At 37.5% G+C, this 16,733-nt stretch overlaps 1 protein-coding gene across 2 annotated transcripts; it reads left to right on the top strand.

The window, feature by feature from the left end:
* The first annotated feature begins 355 nt into the window (after positions 1-355).
* Positions 356-16,317, top strand: Slc35a5 (solute carrier family 35, member A5). Of its 2 annotated transcripts, XM_013028602.1 has the most exons (7): positions 356-695; positions 1,315-1,460; positions 5,094-5,192; positions 6,092-6,225; positions 9,419-9,486; positions 12,419-13,199; positions 14,941-16,317. In XM_013028602.1, the coding sequence occupies exons 2-7, from the start codon at positions 1,334-1,336 to the stop codon at positions 15,004-15,006; spliced, it is 1,275 nt and encodes a 424-aa protein (XP_012884056.1). In that variant the 5' UTR covers positions 356-695; positions 1,315-1,333; the 3' UTR covers positions 15,007-16,317. The 2 variants fall into 2 exon arrangements, with proteins under 2 accessions (XP_012884056.1, XP_012884055.1); XM_013028601.1 differs by lacking the exon at positions 356-695 and having other exon boundaries at positions 1,295-1,460.
* The last annotated feature ends 416 nt before the right edge of the window (positions 16,318-16,733 follow it).

The raw sequence follows: 16,733 nt of genomic DNA on the forward strand, positions 1-16,733 counted from the left end.
CCGGGCCCGGCGGTCACCGGTCCGCGCTGGACGGCGGCGGCTCCCGGAAGGTGGACAGAGGTGGAGGGGGGAGACGGGTGCACGCGCACCCCTCGCCCACTCCGCAGCGGTCCCCGTCCCCGCTCAGCTTCACTCCCACCCCTTCCGGCTTCCCCCTTCCACCTCACACTCCCTTAGGCCCGGCCTCTGCCGCCACTGGGCCTCACGTGACACCGGCTTTTCCTCCCGCCCCTTTCCCCCCGGCACGTGACCTGAGGAACGCCGCGCGGGGCGGGAACGGCCCGCCTCTTTCTCCCTCCCCCCCCCCGGAAATACAACACTGAGTGCGCCTGCGCTGTGGCCGCCGGGTCCGCTATTTCTCACTCGGGTGGCTGGCCTGAGCTTTTGGTTCCGGAATAGGACGCCTGGAGAAAGAAGTTTTTTTAACCCTCGTTTCCTTTTCGTAAGCTTCCTCGCCCACGGTTTCTAAGCTGTGACTGCTACTATAGGGAACTACGGACAGTCACTATCTCAGCTCTGTGATGTGCGTTCTCCCACTAGAAGCTTTTCTGAGCTGCCGAGGTAACCGCGCCCCCTTGGCGCGCAGCACTGCGCGTGCGCGGGGCACCACAGGGTGCGGGCTGTCACCTGTGATCTCTACTGCGCATGTGTAAGCGGCACTGACCGTGGAGGTGGATCTGGTCTTCTTCCTAAGGGTAGGTGACTCATTGCACTCCTGTCAGGTTGCGCCCAGCCCAGCTGGTGGGTGGTTTGGACATTTCTCCCCCGCCTCCCCCTCAGGCGCAGTGTGCCCTGCCGGCTGTAGGTCAATACTTAAGGCAAGTATTTATGCTCCCTGAGATTTTGTGTACTCTCCTGTCAAAAGAGAAGAAAGAAACGCCCTGTTAGACTCATTGAGTCCTAAAATTAGCTCATTTGCACTGATTTAACAAGAGGTTGCATTTTGGTTATTACTATAGTCAAGTAAGACCCAATATGTTTTTTTTTCAAATAAAAGGGAAAATAGATTGCAATTTCTAGCAACGTTGCTAGAAAAAGAAATAAATTGCTTTTCTGCAGTCCCACATTGTCACTCACTGAAATACTTGCCCCCTCGTTTCCAGTCGGGCGGTATCTTTCCTTATCAGATTTTGAGTTTTTCATTTCCTCTACCAACTGTTTATCCTATATTTCTCAGCTATCTTGAATATGATATACAGTTGTGGCCAAACATCTAAATATTTTCCGTTAATGCACAAGCAATGGTGTTGGCAATGTGCATAATTAATCCTTAGGTCTACCAACAGAGTTGCTCATGAAAGTATTCTTTTCAAGGCAATTAAAAAGCATTGGAATGGAAAGAAAATGCTGTAGGCGTCCTGGGTTATGTTCCTCAACGATGTATACATTCCTACTGGGTGCTGTATTCATTGCTTTAAGTTCAAGTCGGATCTTACTGGTAAAATATTCTGCCAATGAAGGTAAGTTCTGATGTGGTATATGTCTGGAGAACTTAATACACTTGATCTTTTCTATCTTTGGATTCTTTGTGTATAAAATAAAACTAATAGTACCTTATGGAAGACTTTGCTTTATATGAATGATAGCGCATGTTCAGTATTTAGCTGTTTATTTCTCTACACGAAAAATATTGACACTGAATGAAGTTTGGGTCAGTTAAGTACAAAATCAAACCCTTTGTACAGAACATGTACCTGATTTTTACTTCATTCAACAGGTGTTTCTGGACAATTGTTTAATTGTAGTCAATTGTATAATTGTAGCTTATTTGAAACTAGGAAGATATAGTCACTTGACATTTGTGAGGTATTATTATAATTATTATATTGGTGGAGCACTACAGATTATAAGGTTTTGTAGGTATGTACTCAAGACATTTTTTAATCTAAGAATTTATGCAAATATTTCACTTCCACAAACTATTGAATACTTTCTGTTCATTACAACACATAAAATCATTACATCATTACCTGGACTGATGGTCTTCTTTGGGAGCCATATGTATATATAAGCCCAACTTTAGTTGATAATTATCTTTAAAACTCTAAGTTAAATATTATTAGTAGGGTTCAAAATGCCTAAGGATAGGCCTTTCCCTAAGAATTCATAGGTTTTATTAGGAGAGACATGTACACACATTATGAAAATATTCTTAATAAATGCAGTATTGGAAATATGTTGTGAGAAAGGCTGTCGTTTCTATCAAAATTGGTTGCTCAAAAGCTCCTTTAGGCATTGTGGCTTGGCTCTCGCTGATTATTCTGCTGACTTTAGATGGCAGCAAGGATTGAAAGCGAAAGAGGAACTGCTTTGGAATGAGGAAGAAGTTTTGAAATGGAAGGTTTTATCTTAAGTTGTACTAAGATGGAATTAAGACACAACTCAACTCTGGTTGTTTAAGAAATAGCAGAGGGTGTGGATGTGTTTTGAGATTGCTTATGTATTGTTAATCTTTTAGTGATTGCCTTATGTAAATCTATCTTAACCCCCTTCAAACTAGCCAATCACAAGCAGATTGTGAACCAGAGCTCAACCAATTGGAGCAGAGGGCGAAGGCCTTCTGCATTAGGGATAAATAGGGAACTGCTTGCCTGATCAGTGAGCTTGCCAGATTTTTGGCTTCATCCCAGAAGTAAATTTTTCCTTGCTGAAACAGTCCTTCATTTTCAATTCTTTAGTTGCACTCGGAGAATATATTTATAACAATGTCAAAGCCAGGTGCTGGTAGCTCACACCTGAAATTCTAGCTACTTTGGAGTCAGATCTGAGTATCACAGTTTGAAGCCAACCTGACATGGAAGTCCCAAGACCCTTATTTCCAGACTCTTCTCTCCAATTAACTACATTATTACAGTAATGGAGGTGTGTTTCAAGTAATAGCTCCTTAGCATGGAGCAAAAAAGCTCAGGGACCATACCTGCAGTAAAGGAAAAGGGAATTTATTCTGTTTCAGACAGACTGTGCAGTATAAATGTATTAGGGAGTACTTCCCTGGTTTCCTGTCAGTTGATACACAAAAATACCAAAATGCCATATAGATGGGGTTTATTTTTAGAGCTTCATATGCTATGTTAAAGAGCTGAGATTTTATTTTCTATTCCTAGAGTCTAGGAGATAAGCTGTACTGGAAGGATTACAAACAGTTGAAATTAACCTGGAAAAGAATGTCAGAAAGAACCAATGAAAAGCAAGAATGAGTTAACATTGGCAAGGATTTAGAAGTTGTAACCCAAGCCCTGCGTCCTTGTGTACATGTACACATACTAGTTTGCCTGTATAACACCATAGATAATGAAAAGTCTCATCTGAGGATAACAAACTGACTTGAGTTTGCCTTTGTGCCAAGAAAATAGAGGAGGTATTTGAACTAGACTTTAAATTATGGAGAAAATTGAACAAGCAAATATTAAATCCAGGTACACAATTGTTAAGTGCCTACACCTGCAAAGTGCAGAAGACTGTAAGGTATATTAAATAATAGGTTTCATTAGGTAGCTGATGAATTGATACCACGTGGTATTCAGGCACTACTTCTCACTGTGCATGGAAGAGAAGAATGGTGGAAAGAGGCGACCCACCCCAGGGCCAGGACTTATCTAGGCCAGGGACAGGAAGAGCTTTGGCCAGGTGGGAGAAAGGTGTGGCCACACTGGATCCAGAGGTGGCCCAGGATGTGACCTAGCAAGAGGGGGAGGTGACTGCTTCCAGATGTACCAGTTACCTAGGTAATGCAGGTACTCCGTGGAAACTTAGCCAAAAGGTAGGGATGTGTGTGCACTGGGCCTGAATAACCCAGGGCAGACCTTACAAAGATCAAATTTTCAACCTGTGAAGGTGACCAACATGGCTGTTTTCTTATTAGGAGCTTACATTTCTAAGAGTATGACATACATAAAAAGTTATAGTACAGTATGCCAAGTGTGGTGGCAGAGGTTTACAGATAGTGCATCAAGAACAGACTTGGTTCTGCATAGATTCAGAAGTTCAAGGGACACTTCAGAGAAGTGGAAGGGTGTAGAAAGAGAATTTGATGTCAAGTAGGCATTTATAGTTGACCGGTTTTCATTTTAATTCAACTAGGAGAAACTAAAAGATGTTTTCAAAAGGGAAGAACCATGCCTGAAAAGAATACCTAATAAAGCTCATATATGTCCTTGGTAAATATAATAAAGTAAGTTGTTCATTAACGTTTAGAAATGATAGAGGTAATAATTAGCTCCAAGGCATGCTAGCTAAACCTCATTTCTTGATTCAGTAGGTTTGTTAGGGCATAGCTTCATAGCTTATTAATGGGCACAGATAGCCTAGAAACCTTAGAAATACTTCAGTCAGTTGCCTCTTGTCTAAAGTAGCTTTTTTCCTTTGTTCCAGTTTACCATGTATCCCATAGTATTAAAGAATATTAATATTTTCTGTGTAAATCATGATACGAAACAGATTGGAAAATTCTGAGTTAAAGAAATGTCTTAGTCAAGATCTGGTGGCTCACACCTGTAACCCTAGTCACTCAGGAGACTGAGATCCAGAAGATCAAGGTTCTAAGCCAGCCTTGCAGAAAAGTCCAGGAGACTCCATCTCAAACAAAACACAAACACACACACACACACACACACACACTCACAAATAATCAAAAACATGAAAGGATGGCCTAGAGCATGGCTCAAGTGATAAACTTTCAGCTAAGCAAGCCCCAGAGCCCTGAGTTCACACCCTGGCACTGCCCCCTACACACACACAAACAATTCAGCAGGAAAATTCATAACCATTGGATAAGTCAAACACTAAGTCATATTAATATTCGGTCTAAAAGGCAGAACTTTTTTGGCTTTCACTCCCAGTCTGTTCAACATAATGTAAGAGTAACACAAAGGAAAACATGAGACTTGTTTACCAAATTCAAGGATAATAAAAAATTGAAGACAATAAGGGATCCAATAAATAAATGGATGCAAGTATTCATTAAAGCAGTGCCAGCTGGAAAAAGTTTAATGGAACTAGGAATTAAATCCACCTTTTAAGTTTAACAACTATTAACTATATATAAGTAGAAGTAGAATACAATTTATAGTTAAGAAATCTTGGTTGCATTTCAGAGAACAAGTATGACTATCTTCCAACTACTGTGAATGTGTGCTCAGAACTGGTGAAGCTAGTTTTCTGTGCGCTGGTGTCCCTCTGTGTTATAAAGAAAGGTGAGTCTTGGAATAATATTCAATGCTTGCTAAAAAAAATCACATAATCCAGAAACATTCAAACTAAAGTCAATTTTATGTATGACATGCGTGTATAGAGACACACACACTCACAAGAGAAATGGACTCAAAAGAGAATATTATGCAGAGCAGTGTTGAAAGGGCTGTGTTAGCACAGTAACTCTCTATCTTGCCCATTAATCTACTTCCACATGTTTCCTCCTGTGGTGATTTTAGCACAGCAAGTTTTCATATACTTGCAGGATTTTCTAAATTCCTCTACTGTCTATCTTGATAGGTTTTGTGTTGCAGAGTGGCTCATTTCCTTAGGGAAGGCAGCAACAGCTTCGTGTTCTGCTGGAGTCAGAATATGATCTGAGATGCTTGTTCAGGAAGATGGCTTTCATACTCAAGGGTTTCACTCTGAACAGAGTTTCTAATTAATAGAATACATTTCTTCATTTCATGCAACTTGCTCATTACTTGCAGGGCTTTGAGTTATACTTTCTTTTTTTTTCTTTTCATATTCTCTTTGTTAGAGTATAACTTCCTAAGTCTTTGGAAATCTGCAGCTTGAATATAACTCACCTTGGGATTTGTGAACATTAATTATTTCTTCTTCCACACATACAAATTTCTACTTTATTAGTTCTCTGACCTTCCCTGAAAGGAAAATTAGCAGTACAAAACTTGGACTTTTTTCTATATATCCCAACTTATTGATCTCATATTGATCTTATGTGTATCCTGAGACATGGTAAATAATAACACTTAATAACTAAGTGTTACTAAAAGTGTTGCTGGCCACCAGTGATGGGACACAAAGACAGGTTAAAGAGAGTAAAGTATAGACATTCTCAGTGAAGCTCATTTGCTTATTGCTGTATTTCTCCCTTTAGAAAATCATCAAAGTAGACATTTGAGATGTGCTTCCTGGAAGGAATTCTCTCAGTTCATGAAGTGGTCCATTCCTGCTTTTCTCTATTTCCTGGATAACTTGATTGTCTTCTATGTTCTATCCTATCTCCAACCTGTAAGTAAAAATATGACTGGAGAAATAAGATTCAAGGAAAAGAACTCCAGAAGTAATTTTTTTTACTTTATCTTTTTCCTGGGCTTTATTAGTCCCTTTTTGTCCTCACTGGTCTTGCTGAATTTTTTCCAGAATTATCACAGAATCTTGAATTACCAGTTTGCTTGCAAGATTCTTGCACTGAGCATTCTAACAGAGCTGACCTCTATGGGGAAGCTGTTCCTGGCCCAAGGAATCAGAAGTTTCCTCCACCCTTCATTATATAATTTTTCAGTAGTTGGCTTATAGCTATCCTCTAATCTCAGTCTTTGCATCTCAGACCTCCATGCAGACTTCCATGACTAACACAGAAATCACACATTCTGTGTATCTCTGTTTCTTATATCTGTTGTAAATGTACTTCATGTTTTGCATTATTTGCATGGCTTTTTCTGTTAATCTTATCATTAAACAAATAAATTCTTTGACAGTAGGAAAGCCATGTATAAGTGATAATTCTGGGAATATTCTTTTCTTGGCATTCTTTGTGTGAACATGGAAAGACGTGTACTCAGAATTTAAGAGGTTGGTCTTCTGCTTTTATCTATTACTCAGTTTTGATTACACATATTCCTCCTAATATTTTATAAATGAAGGTTTCTATTGCATTTATTGACAAAATATGTGTTAAGTTTCTTTAAAAAAGACAGATTAAATATTTTGATTACACATAGGAACTTTATTGGCATGATTTAAAACCTGTTAAGTACTAATCAGATCAATTTTAGAATGAGTTGAAAAGGAAAGCTCAGCAGAACACTATTGTAGAAACAAGAGTTTGATGCTTTCCCATAATTTAGAATCTGAGTAGCTAGGAACACCCAGACTACTCTCAGCTATTGTTAATGTATCAATAAAATAGAAAAAAATGAGCTCAAAGGCCCAGACTTTGGCTAGTTGAATACCTGAAGTTACTTTCAGATCTGGTTTTTGTTGGTAGTAACTGCTCAATCCACATAGAATGTGTCCTTTCTTAAATTGTTGTTTCTACTTTGTTTTTTAGATCTGAAAATACCTATATAATAGTACAATTATATGATACAGTTATTATATAACTACATAATTATTATGTAATTATGAGTATGGTTATTCACATTTAATAAATATTTGTTTTATTTTATTTGCACCCAACAGATTAGGTCTAAATTCGCACTCCTTTCCTGCATTCCCCATTACGAAAGCCAATTGTACTTCCTTATTTTTCTCTAATGTGGATTGCTTTGCACTTCCTTCCTGATTATGTACATTACAGATATTGCAAACTGTCACATGACATACTCTTAACTTCTGTGCCCAGATCTACTTCAGGAATCAGATTCAGAAGCATGAATGTTTTCAAGCAAAGAGCTGATAATTGGATTAGTCTATACTATTACATGGAAAGAGTTTTAAGAATCCATCAAACCAGGCAGGCTATTCTGTTAGTTGCCCTTAATGTGAATATCACCATTTCCCACGGTTACAAGCTACTTTCCTCATCATTTCATATTTTTCTTTTAACTGGGGTTTACAAGCATTTATCTGCTGAAAAGTACACTAAGAGAACCAATTCATTGTCTCCCAGTACAAAGAAATATACAATGGTTAAGAAAATAGAAGTGCTAAATACCTTAATTTGATCATTATATATTATATTTTATGTACTAAATTAGCTTTCTTTATAACCCACAAATATGTAAAACTGGGAGTTTATTAAAAGCATTTTTTAATTCAGTAGAAGGGATTGGGTATGGAATTCATTAGTTAAATTCTTGCCTAGCATGCAGAAGACTGGGTTCAAGCCAGAGCACCACAAAAAAAGTGAACAAGAATAGAAAAACCATGTTATGCTCTTGAAATTGTTGCTCGTTTTATTGCATTTACTCTTTTAAAAAGTGCATATTAGACATGAATTCTGTTATTAATGGTTATAATTTTAAAAAAAAAAGCTTGAGCCAGGCAGTGGTGGCTCACACCTGTTATCCTAGCTACTCATGAGGCTGAGACTGAGTGTTGTGGTTTGAAGCCCACCCAGGCAAGAAAGTCCATGAGACTGATCTCCAGTTAACCACCAGAAAGCCAGAAGTGGCACTGTGGCTGAAGTGGTAGAGTGCTTACCTCGGGCTAAAGAGCTCTGCAGCAGCACCCAGACCCTGAGTGTAAGCCCCATGACCAACAAAAAAATAAATTAAATAAATAAATAAAAGCTTGATACTCTTTATAATTGGGTTGGTTAGTTGGTTGACTGTTTTTAGATTCAGTCTTTCTGTGTAGCCCAGGCTTGTGTAGTCTTGACTTGAAATCCCCCTGCCTCAGCCTCCCAAGTGCTGGGATTATAGGTAGGTACCATCATATCTGGCTACGCTTTGTAGTTTAATAAACTTAAAAGAAGAAGACAGAGTGTACTAGAACATAGGATTATTGTAAAAAAAATTATTAATATTCCCAGGTCTAAATATGAGAGCAATGATAGAATTTCATACTTTCTGAACAAAACCTATACAGGTTCAGATTTATATTCTCATGTATTATGACTGAATTCACAAAAACATTTCTAAATGTCTAAAATAAGTAGAGTCATTCCAAAGAACTGTTAAGTAGAAGTGTTGTTTTTAAGTCACGTCATTCCAACTAGGAAAATTGATTTAAAGCATTAAACAAAAAGGATGCTTAAATGTCTCCCTAGACTTTCTTGCCACATGAATAAGCCTGACAATACTTCTGTTTTCTCAACCCATAGAAACATTAGTAAGTCTATAAAAGGGACCAGGAGTCCTGAGTTCCATCCCAAGACAACAACAACAACAACATAATAATAATAATAGTTTCATAAAGCCTATGAAGTACTTTGTCACCTGTGAAAAGTGTATTTCATAAGCATGGAACTTTTCTAAACCATTAGAATTTAAAAATATTTACAGATCTACATATGAATTATTTACATTGTCATTGGCTTGACTTAAACACATATTTATAAAGTCTGGTCAATAATTTGATCCTATCTGCATAAACTTGAGCAATAAAAATGAAATTTGATCCTTTAGTGAAACAGCTGCCCCAATAACTCCCTCATTTTTGACTAAGAGGGTTTGTTGTCAGGTGAACTACTAAGCTGAGAGATTCCTGAGGTCAGTACTTTGTTTGGATTGTAATACTATCTCCTGTTTCTTTCTAGGCCATGGCTGTTATCTTCTCAAATTTTAGCATTATAACAACAGCTCTTCTATTCAGGATAGTGCTCAAGTAAGTAACCTGCTATGAAAGAATATATCATATTTTAAAGTGCTACCGACTGATTTCAGATAATAGACCCAAAGTCTTGAGCCCTCAGATTTCCTAAGACCTTATTTTGTTCCTAATTGGTTTTGTGGGTTGGACACATTGTTTCACCCATATGGAAAGCAAGTCCAGTGCTAGCTTGCCTTAGTCCTCTACGATCTGATGTACAAAATGTCCAGAGCATCTTATAAATACATGATTGCGTTATAATTTTTAGTGCCAGATTTTTAATGAAGATTTTATGAGCTTTTTGTGCACAATCTGTACAATAAAGAGAACCAAGAGATTCCTATCATAATTTAATACAGTTATACTTTGGAGGTAATAGAGTGACAGCTTCTTTAATAAGCCACTTGAGCATATGACTTAAATTCTAACTAGTTAACATTATAATTAATAAATTAATAAAAATAAGTTTCTAAACTTTTAAAATGGCTATCATTAAACCTCTCCTATTATTTCTAGGATCTTGAGTAGTACAAATGTTTTTCAAATTGACTCAATTAAAAAGCAAAGACCAAAGTATCTTCAGACAGAAAAGAATGATGATATAGAAACCTAGAGATTTAATCCCAGTTTAATTGCTAGTCAATAATATTGACAAAAAAATAAATAAAATTAACTTTTTGTTACATTTGTTATGCTTCTTTTCTTTTAATTTTACAATCCCTTTAAATTTCTTATTTTTTACTGTGCTACTCTGGGGAAACATTTCATTGTTAATGTGAGAGATTGCAAACTAAACAGTGTACTTAGTACAGTTTAAATGTTAAAATAACATTGAAAATGTGCTTAATTCATCATGTTTGCTTTAGCTTTGAAGTACAAAAGTAATTCTTTAACAATTTGAAAATACTTTGAAACCCTTAAAATCAATGTGAAATTCATATTACAGGATAAAAAAATTCACTCCTAAGAAAATGTACACAAACAAAAATATCTTATATTTATTCCTCTAATAAATTTAGAGACATATCCATGATAATGAAAGAAAATTAGGTGTACTTGGAACACAAAAAAAGGTTCTAGTCCAGGCTTCAGTTAGGTGAGGCAGCCAAGTAAACTGCAGAATAAACTCTGACATGCTGATTTGACAGAGTAATTTATTAAACTTCATATACTTTTGTGAAAGCCCATCATGTTTAGCCTAATCCTTAATAATTGTTCTCTTCCTAGGAATATTACCTTGAATAAGCAGTTTGCAATAACTACTTTTATTTAAGAGTCAGTTTCTTTATTCTCAATGTCAAAATTAATGGAAAATCTATACCTTCCAGAAATGAAAATTTACCAAAGGCACTACATTGTATTGTTATTGCCTCATTTGCCTGTCACATGCAATAATGGATTACATGGCTTTTAAAAACTGAATATCCACCTTATCTCTATTTCCTCTTTCCAGTCTTCTTGCCTTTTCCTACCCAATAATGTTCCTGTATTCCAGTGTACCTTCAGAAATTGATATGATAAATTCAGTTTTTACCTCGTGGCACATAACTATACTATCCCTATCTCTGAGTTCTATTTGTTTGAAAATAGCATACATGATAACTCATGACAGTGTACACAGGTATGCTGCTATCTGAGGTCATTTGCATATTACTGGTTTCAAAGAAAAAATATAGAATGATTGGTGAAATCAGGCACATGTTCTTCTATGCTTTAAGGAATCTTATAATTAATCTTTAAAGATGTGATTGCCTGGAAGATATACAAACCATAACGCAAATCTTTCTCTGACATTTTCTTTTCTTTTTTGGGGGAGGGAGGGTCTGGTCATGGGGCCTGAACTCTGGGCCTGGGCACTGCCCCTCAGCTCTTCAGCTCAAGGCTAGCGCTCTACCACTTGAGCCACAGCACCACTTCCGGCTTTTTTCTTTTTGCTTATGTGGTGCTGAGGAATCGAACCCAGAGCCTCAGGCATGCAAGGCAAGCCCTCTATCACTGAGCCACATTCCCAGCCCTCTCTGACATTTTCATAGGAAAGTTACTTAAACTCCCATGATAAGAAAAGTCTTACAGCTTCTGATTCTCATCTGTAACTTTACACTTGTGCTTGTGCGTATATTATTCTCTTTTCTTAGCTTTTCACACCTTTACCTGAGTAATTGTCTGCAAACATCAAGGTTTTGCTCTCCCTGGATGCCTTGCAGAATTCTCTGAGTAATGCTCTTCTCTGTTAACATCATGCTTTCCTCTTGCCTTTGCATAAATAGATTCTTTCCTCCTGGATATATAACCAGCCTCCTCGTCACATGGCAAACTTTAGTTTATTTTTCATCTTTCAGCTTCTGTCATTTTTCCTTTGAAGAAATGAACTTGACTTGCAAGTTCAAATGTTCCTCTGTCACTATTAAAGTATAAATTCCTCTGGAAGGAGATAAGTCTCCTTAATCTCCCAAGTAAGCAGCACATAGTTGCTGAACCAAATGAGTCAGCAAAATTGAATAATAATGTGTCTTCTATATCTCACAAGTTTGTTATTGGGCTCAAGAAAGAAAGAAAGCACAGTTAGAGCTCTGTGAACTGAACACAAGTGAGCACTGCCCCAAGTAGCAGTTATTATCCTTGCAGATGGTTGTATAATGCACGTGGCTAGCTTTTTCAAAGATTCTAATGATCATGAATACCGTTGAGAGATTTGATCTTTCTAGGGAGAAATTCATCTAGATGTAAGATTTTCTGGAGCTCATCTATATTCTTTGTGTTCCTTGGAAAACTAGACTGAGAACCAGTATTATAAATAACACCAACAGGTTTCCTTTGAGCTTGAACTATGGAGAGTACTGGTAACTACTAGATTCAGTTTATTCAACCAAGTACTCAAGTTTCTGAATTTTCAAGTGGCAAAGGGAGAGAGAACAGAAGTAAGATGTTGTTTTTCATCTTTGGACAGGCGGCATCTAAGCTGGATACAATGGGCTTCCCTTCTGATTCTGTTTTTGTCTATTGTGGCCCTAACTACTGGGACTAAAACTTCACACAATAACCTGACAGGCCATGGATTTCATCATGATGCCTTTTTCAGCCCATCCAATTCCTGTCTTCATTTCCAAAACGAATGTTCCAGGGAAGATAATTGCACAACAAAGGAGTGGACTTTTCCTGAAGCTAAGTGGAACACTACAGCCAGAGTTTTCGGTCACATCCGTTTAGGCTTGGGCCATGTTCTCATTATAGTACAGTGCTTTATGTCCTCAATGGCCAATATCTACAATGAAAAGATACTGAAGGAAGGGAACCAGCTCACTGAAAGCATCTTCATACAGAACAGCAAACTCTATTTCTTTGGCATTGTTTTTAATGGGCTGACATTGGGCCTGCAGAGCAGCAACCGGGATCAGATTAAGAACTGTGGTTTTTTTTATGGCCACAATGCGTTTTCAATAGCCCTTATTTTTGTAACTGCATTCCAGGGCCTTGCAGTGGCTTTCATCCTGAAGTTTCTGGATAACATGTTCCATGTCTTGATGGCCCAGGTCACCACTGTCATCATCACAGCAGTGTCTGTCCTGGTCTTTGACTTCAGGCCCTCCCTGGAGTTTTTCTTGGAAGCCCCATCTGCCCTTCTCTCCATATTTATTTATAATGCCAGCAAGTCTCAAAGTCTAGAGTACGCACCTAGGCAAGAAAGGATCCGAGATCTAAGTGGCAATCTTTGGGAACGTTCCAGTGGGGTAAGTTTCCGAGGCGATTCCATTTTGCTTGCATTTCATCATTGGTTTGTAAAAAACAATGTGTATCTGTGACTTAAATAAATGAATCAGTAGACATTCACTAGACTTGTATTGTTTGTCAAGTCATCTCATTTTGCTTACAATATTACAACATCTGTCAGAGGCAGAGAGAAAGTTGAAACCACAGTCTGCCCAGCATGCAATATCTTAATTGGACCAGAATATTTACAAAAGTCACAGACCTAAAAAAGAACTCACTGCTAATCTTGTCATGTCTTCCTAGTTTTATGATTAAAGAAACAGGCTAAAATGGATAAATAATAAGTGAAAAACCAGTGGTGGAGTTAAGAGATCTAACTCCTTGTTCCTTGCTGTATTGCATAATGGTTGGAAAAATAAGCCAAGTTCCTCAGAGAAGTTGATCTTTTACATTGGTAAATCTTCTTAAATGGAAAACTTGGTTTTTTAATCCTCCCTGAAGTTACAGAATTTACTTTACCATGAAGGTAGTTTTCAAGAGGATGCCTCTAAGTGGTAGAATCCTATTTTCTAGGGAGATGATTATGCAATTATTTTGACTATGTCAGTTATAATTGTTAAATATAATTCAAGTTAAAAAAGGAATGGATTATCTTACATAGCTTTAGATTTACAGTTTTCCTAAAAACACACAAGATGAACTGTGCTACGCAGTGTTCCTCATTTTACTCTTCAGGCCTTCACTAGATGTCACATCTCTGAGATAGTAATGCAGCAGATTAAGGGGGGATAAATAGAAGCTTGTGTCCCAAACTCCCCAGTCTCAGCCAGATTGTCCACTCAGAAGTCTGCTCTTTTCCAGGGACTGATAATGCTATTTACTTTAACTTGTAAGTAAAATCACTTTAGGTGAAAGGCCTAGCTTCTATCCCATTCTCCACCCTTGGATTATTTCCCCTCAAGACCAGCAGGTGGTGCTCCTTGGTTAACATTCATGTGGCTTACTGAACTTCAGGAACAGAGTTGAATACCTTTCACTTTTTAATCCTCTCATTTTGCTTCAGAAGTTAATTTTCCAAGTATTTAATTTGAACAGATTCATATTTGCAGTTTAATGAAATAAGACTCATGACTTAATGAATATGGTTCTTTGTATATTTTTTTTGACATTTCTTTTTTTTGAGTCCAGTCATGGGCCTGAACTCTGGGCCTGGGCACTGTCCCTCAGCTCTTCAGCTCAAGGCTAGTGCTCTACCAGTTGGAGCCACAGTGCCACTTCCGGCTTGTTTTTTTTTTTTTTCTGCTTATGTGGTGCTGAGGAATCGAACCCAGGGCCTCATGCATGCAAGGCTCTACCACTGAGCCATCTTCCCAGCCCTCTTGCTTTGTATATTAAGAAAGCCTTCCTCATAGTAATGATTCAAAATACAGTACTTCTAGGCTGGGCACAGGGGCTCACAGCTGTAATCCAAGCTGGTCTAGAGGTGGAGATCAGAAAGATTGCATTTCAAAGCCAGCCAGGGCAAAAAGTTAGTGAAACCCTGCCTCTCAGTCCTCTCATCCCAGTGAGGTAGGAGGCATAGAAAGGGCTAGATATATAGTTAAGTGGTAGAACACTTGCCTAGTTTGAGGTCCTGAGTATAAACCCGAGTAATACAAAATAAACAGATGCAGGGCGGCTGGATGGATAGGTGGATAGATAGATTTTTAACAAAATGCTTTTTAATTTTGTTTTAATTACTGATTTCATGTTTCCTTTTAGGATGGAGAGGAACTGGAAAGACTTACCAAACCCAAAAGTGATGAATCAGATGAAGACACTTTCTAATTAGTACCCAATTGGTTGTCAGCTCTCACCACTGTATTTTCACATTTGCAATATTTGCAATATATATATCTTCTCATTTTGATAAACTAAGAATAGTCTAAAACATAATACTCTTTGCATATACTTAAACACTCCCTAATGGTTCTATCTCCAAAAGTGAGAGATTTCTGAGAATTGATGTAGAAACAATAACATAGAGACTATATTAATAGCTCACGACAACAATGCAAATTTTCATATTATGCCCTTCAAGGTTCCAAAAAACTTTTGAGTTATCATGTTAGACCCTATAAATAGAGAGATCACTTCACCAGATATTTATGATTATGCCATGCTGGTCTGCATGTCATAGTCTCCCCTTAGTTATTATTGTAAATATTGTCCCTCAAAAATTTTGTTTCCTAGAGATAGTCTTGTTGCCATCAAAAAGCATGAGACTCTAAAAAATTGTCTCAAGGATGTATCTGGTGGTGGTGTAGATTTGGAATAACGTAGTCTGTAGTCAATCAATGTTTTACTTAAAAAGCAATTTTTGAAAAACAAAATTTGAGACTTTTCATTTTTAGGAATTTATGAAAAGTTTTCTTTTTAATGATTATCTTTTTATATTGTGTATACAGATAAGCTTTATTTACATGAAAGTTCCCAAGTCATCACAATTACCATTGTATTTTAAGGCATTGTAGGGATTTTTTTTCCCTCTTTAACTTGTTACTTTTTAAAGAACTGTACATAAAAAGGCACTTTATTAGTTGTGAATTAAATCTGTGACCGTTAAATATCTTTATTTATTTTATAACTATGAGTCAAGACACTGGCTTTGGAATCACACCAGATTGTCAGTAAGACTGATGTCTGAGTTGTTTCACAAAGAGTCTTTTTGTAACTAGATGTTAACTTTTAACATGAGTATTATTACTATAAAAGTAGGAAAGCCAGTAATCAGTAAGTCAGTTACTCTAGTAGTTCATCCTCAGTGCATGGTATTTTTCAAGATATTTTTGCATGCAGCCAATTGATTCTTATTGACTCTTACCAGTCCAGCAGTCAGGTGATAAATAATTGAAAAGTGAAAAAATAATGACTTGTTCCAGGTCAAACAGCTGGATAATGATGGAAAAAATAGGCTTTCACTGACAAACTTGTTTGTTTACCAAGTCTTATACTATAAACATGAATTACAAGATGTCATGCAGCATACACATTCCTCCTTTCTTCAAGTTTTTATGACTTTTGTATATAATATTGTTATATAATCTGTGATATGCAAAATAATATGAATGATGATAGTAAAGTTCATAATTAAAATTAAATTCATAGCCTGTGTCACTACTCTGTCCTATAAGGTGGGATGTGGAATACTTTTAATTTCCAAAAATGCAAAAACCTGAACACCTTTTTTTTGGGGGGGGGGTCCTGTTGTAGGGCCTGAATTCTGGGCCTGGGCACTGTCCCTCAGCTCTTCAGCTCAAGACTAACGCTCTTCCACTTGAGCCACAGCGCCACTTCCAGCTTTTTTCTTTTTTTGCTTATGTGGTGCTGAGGAATCAAACCCAGGACTTCAGGCATGCAAGGCAAGTGCTCTACCACTGAGCCACCTTCCAGCCTGTGAACACTTTTTAAAACTTGCAATATGGGGCTGGGAAGGTGGCTCAGTGGTAGAGCACTTGCCTTGCATGCATGAGGCCCTGGCTTCGATTGCTCAGCACCACATAAGCAGAAAAAGC

The sequence above is a fragment of the Dipodomys ordii genome, unplaced genomic scaffold, assembly GCF_000151885.1.
Source record: "Dipodomys ordii isolate 6190 unplaced genomic scaffold, Dord_2.0 Scaffold111, whole genome shotgun sequence".
Classification (NCBI taxonomy): Eukaryota; Metazoa; Chordata; class Mammalia; order Rodentia; family Heteromyidae; genus Dipodomys; species Dipodomys ordii.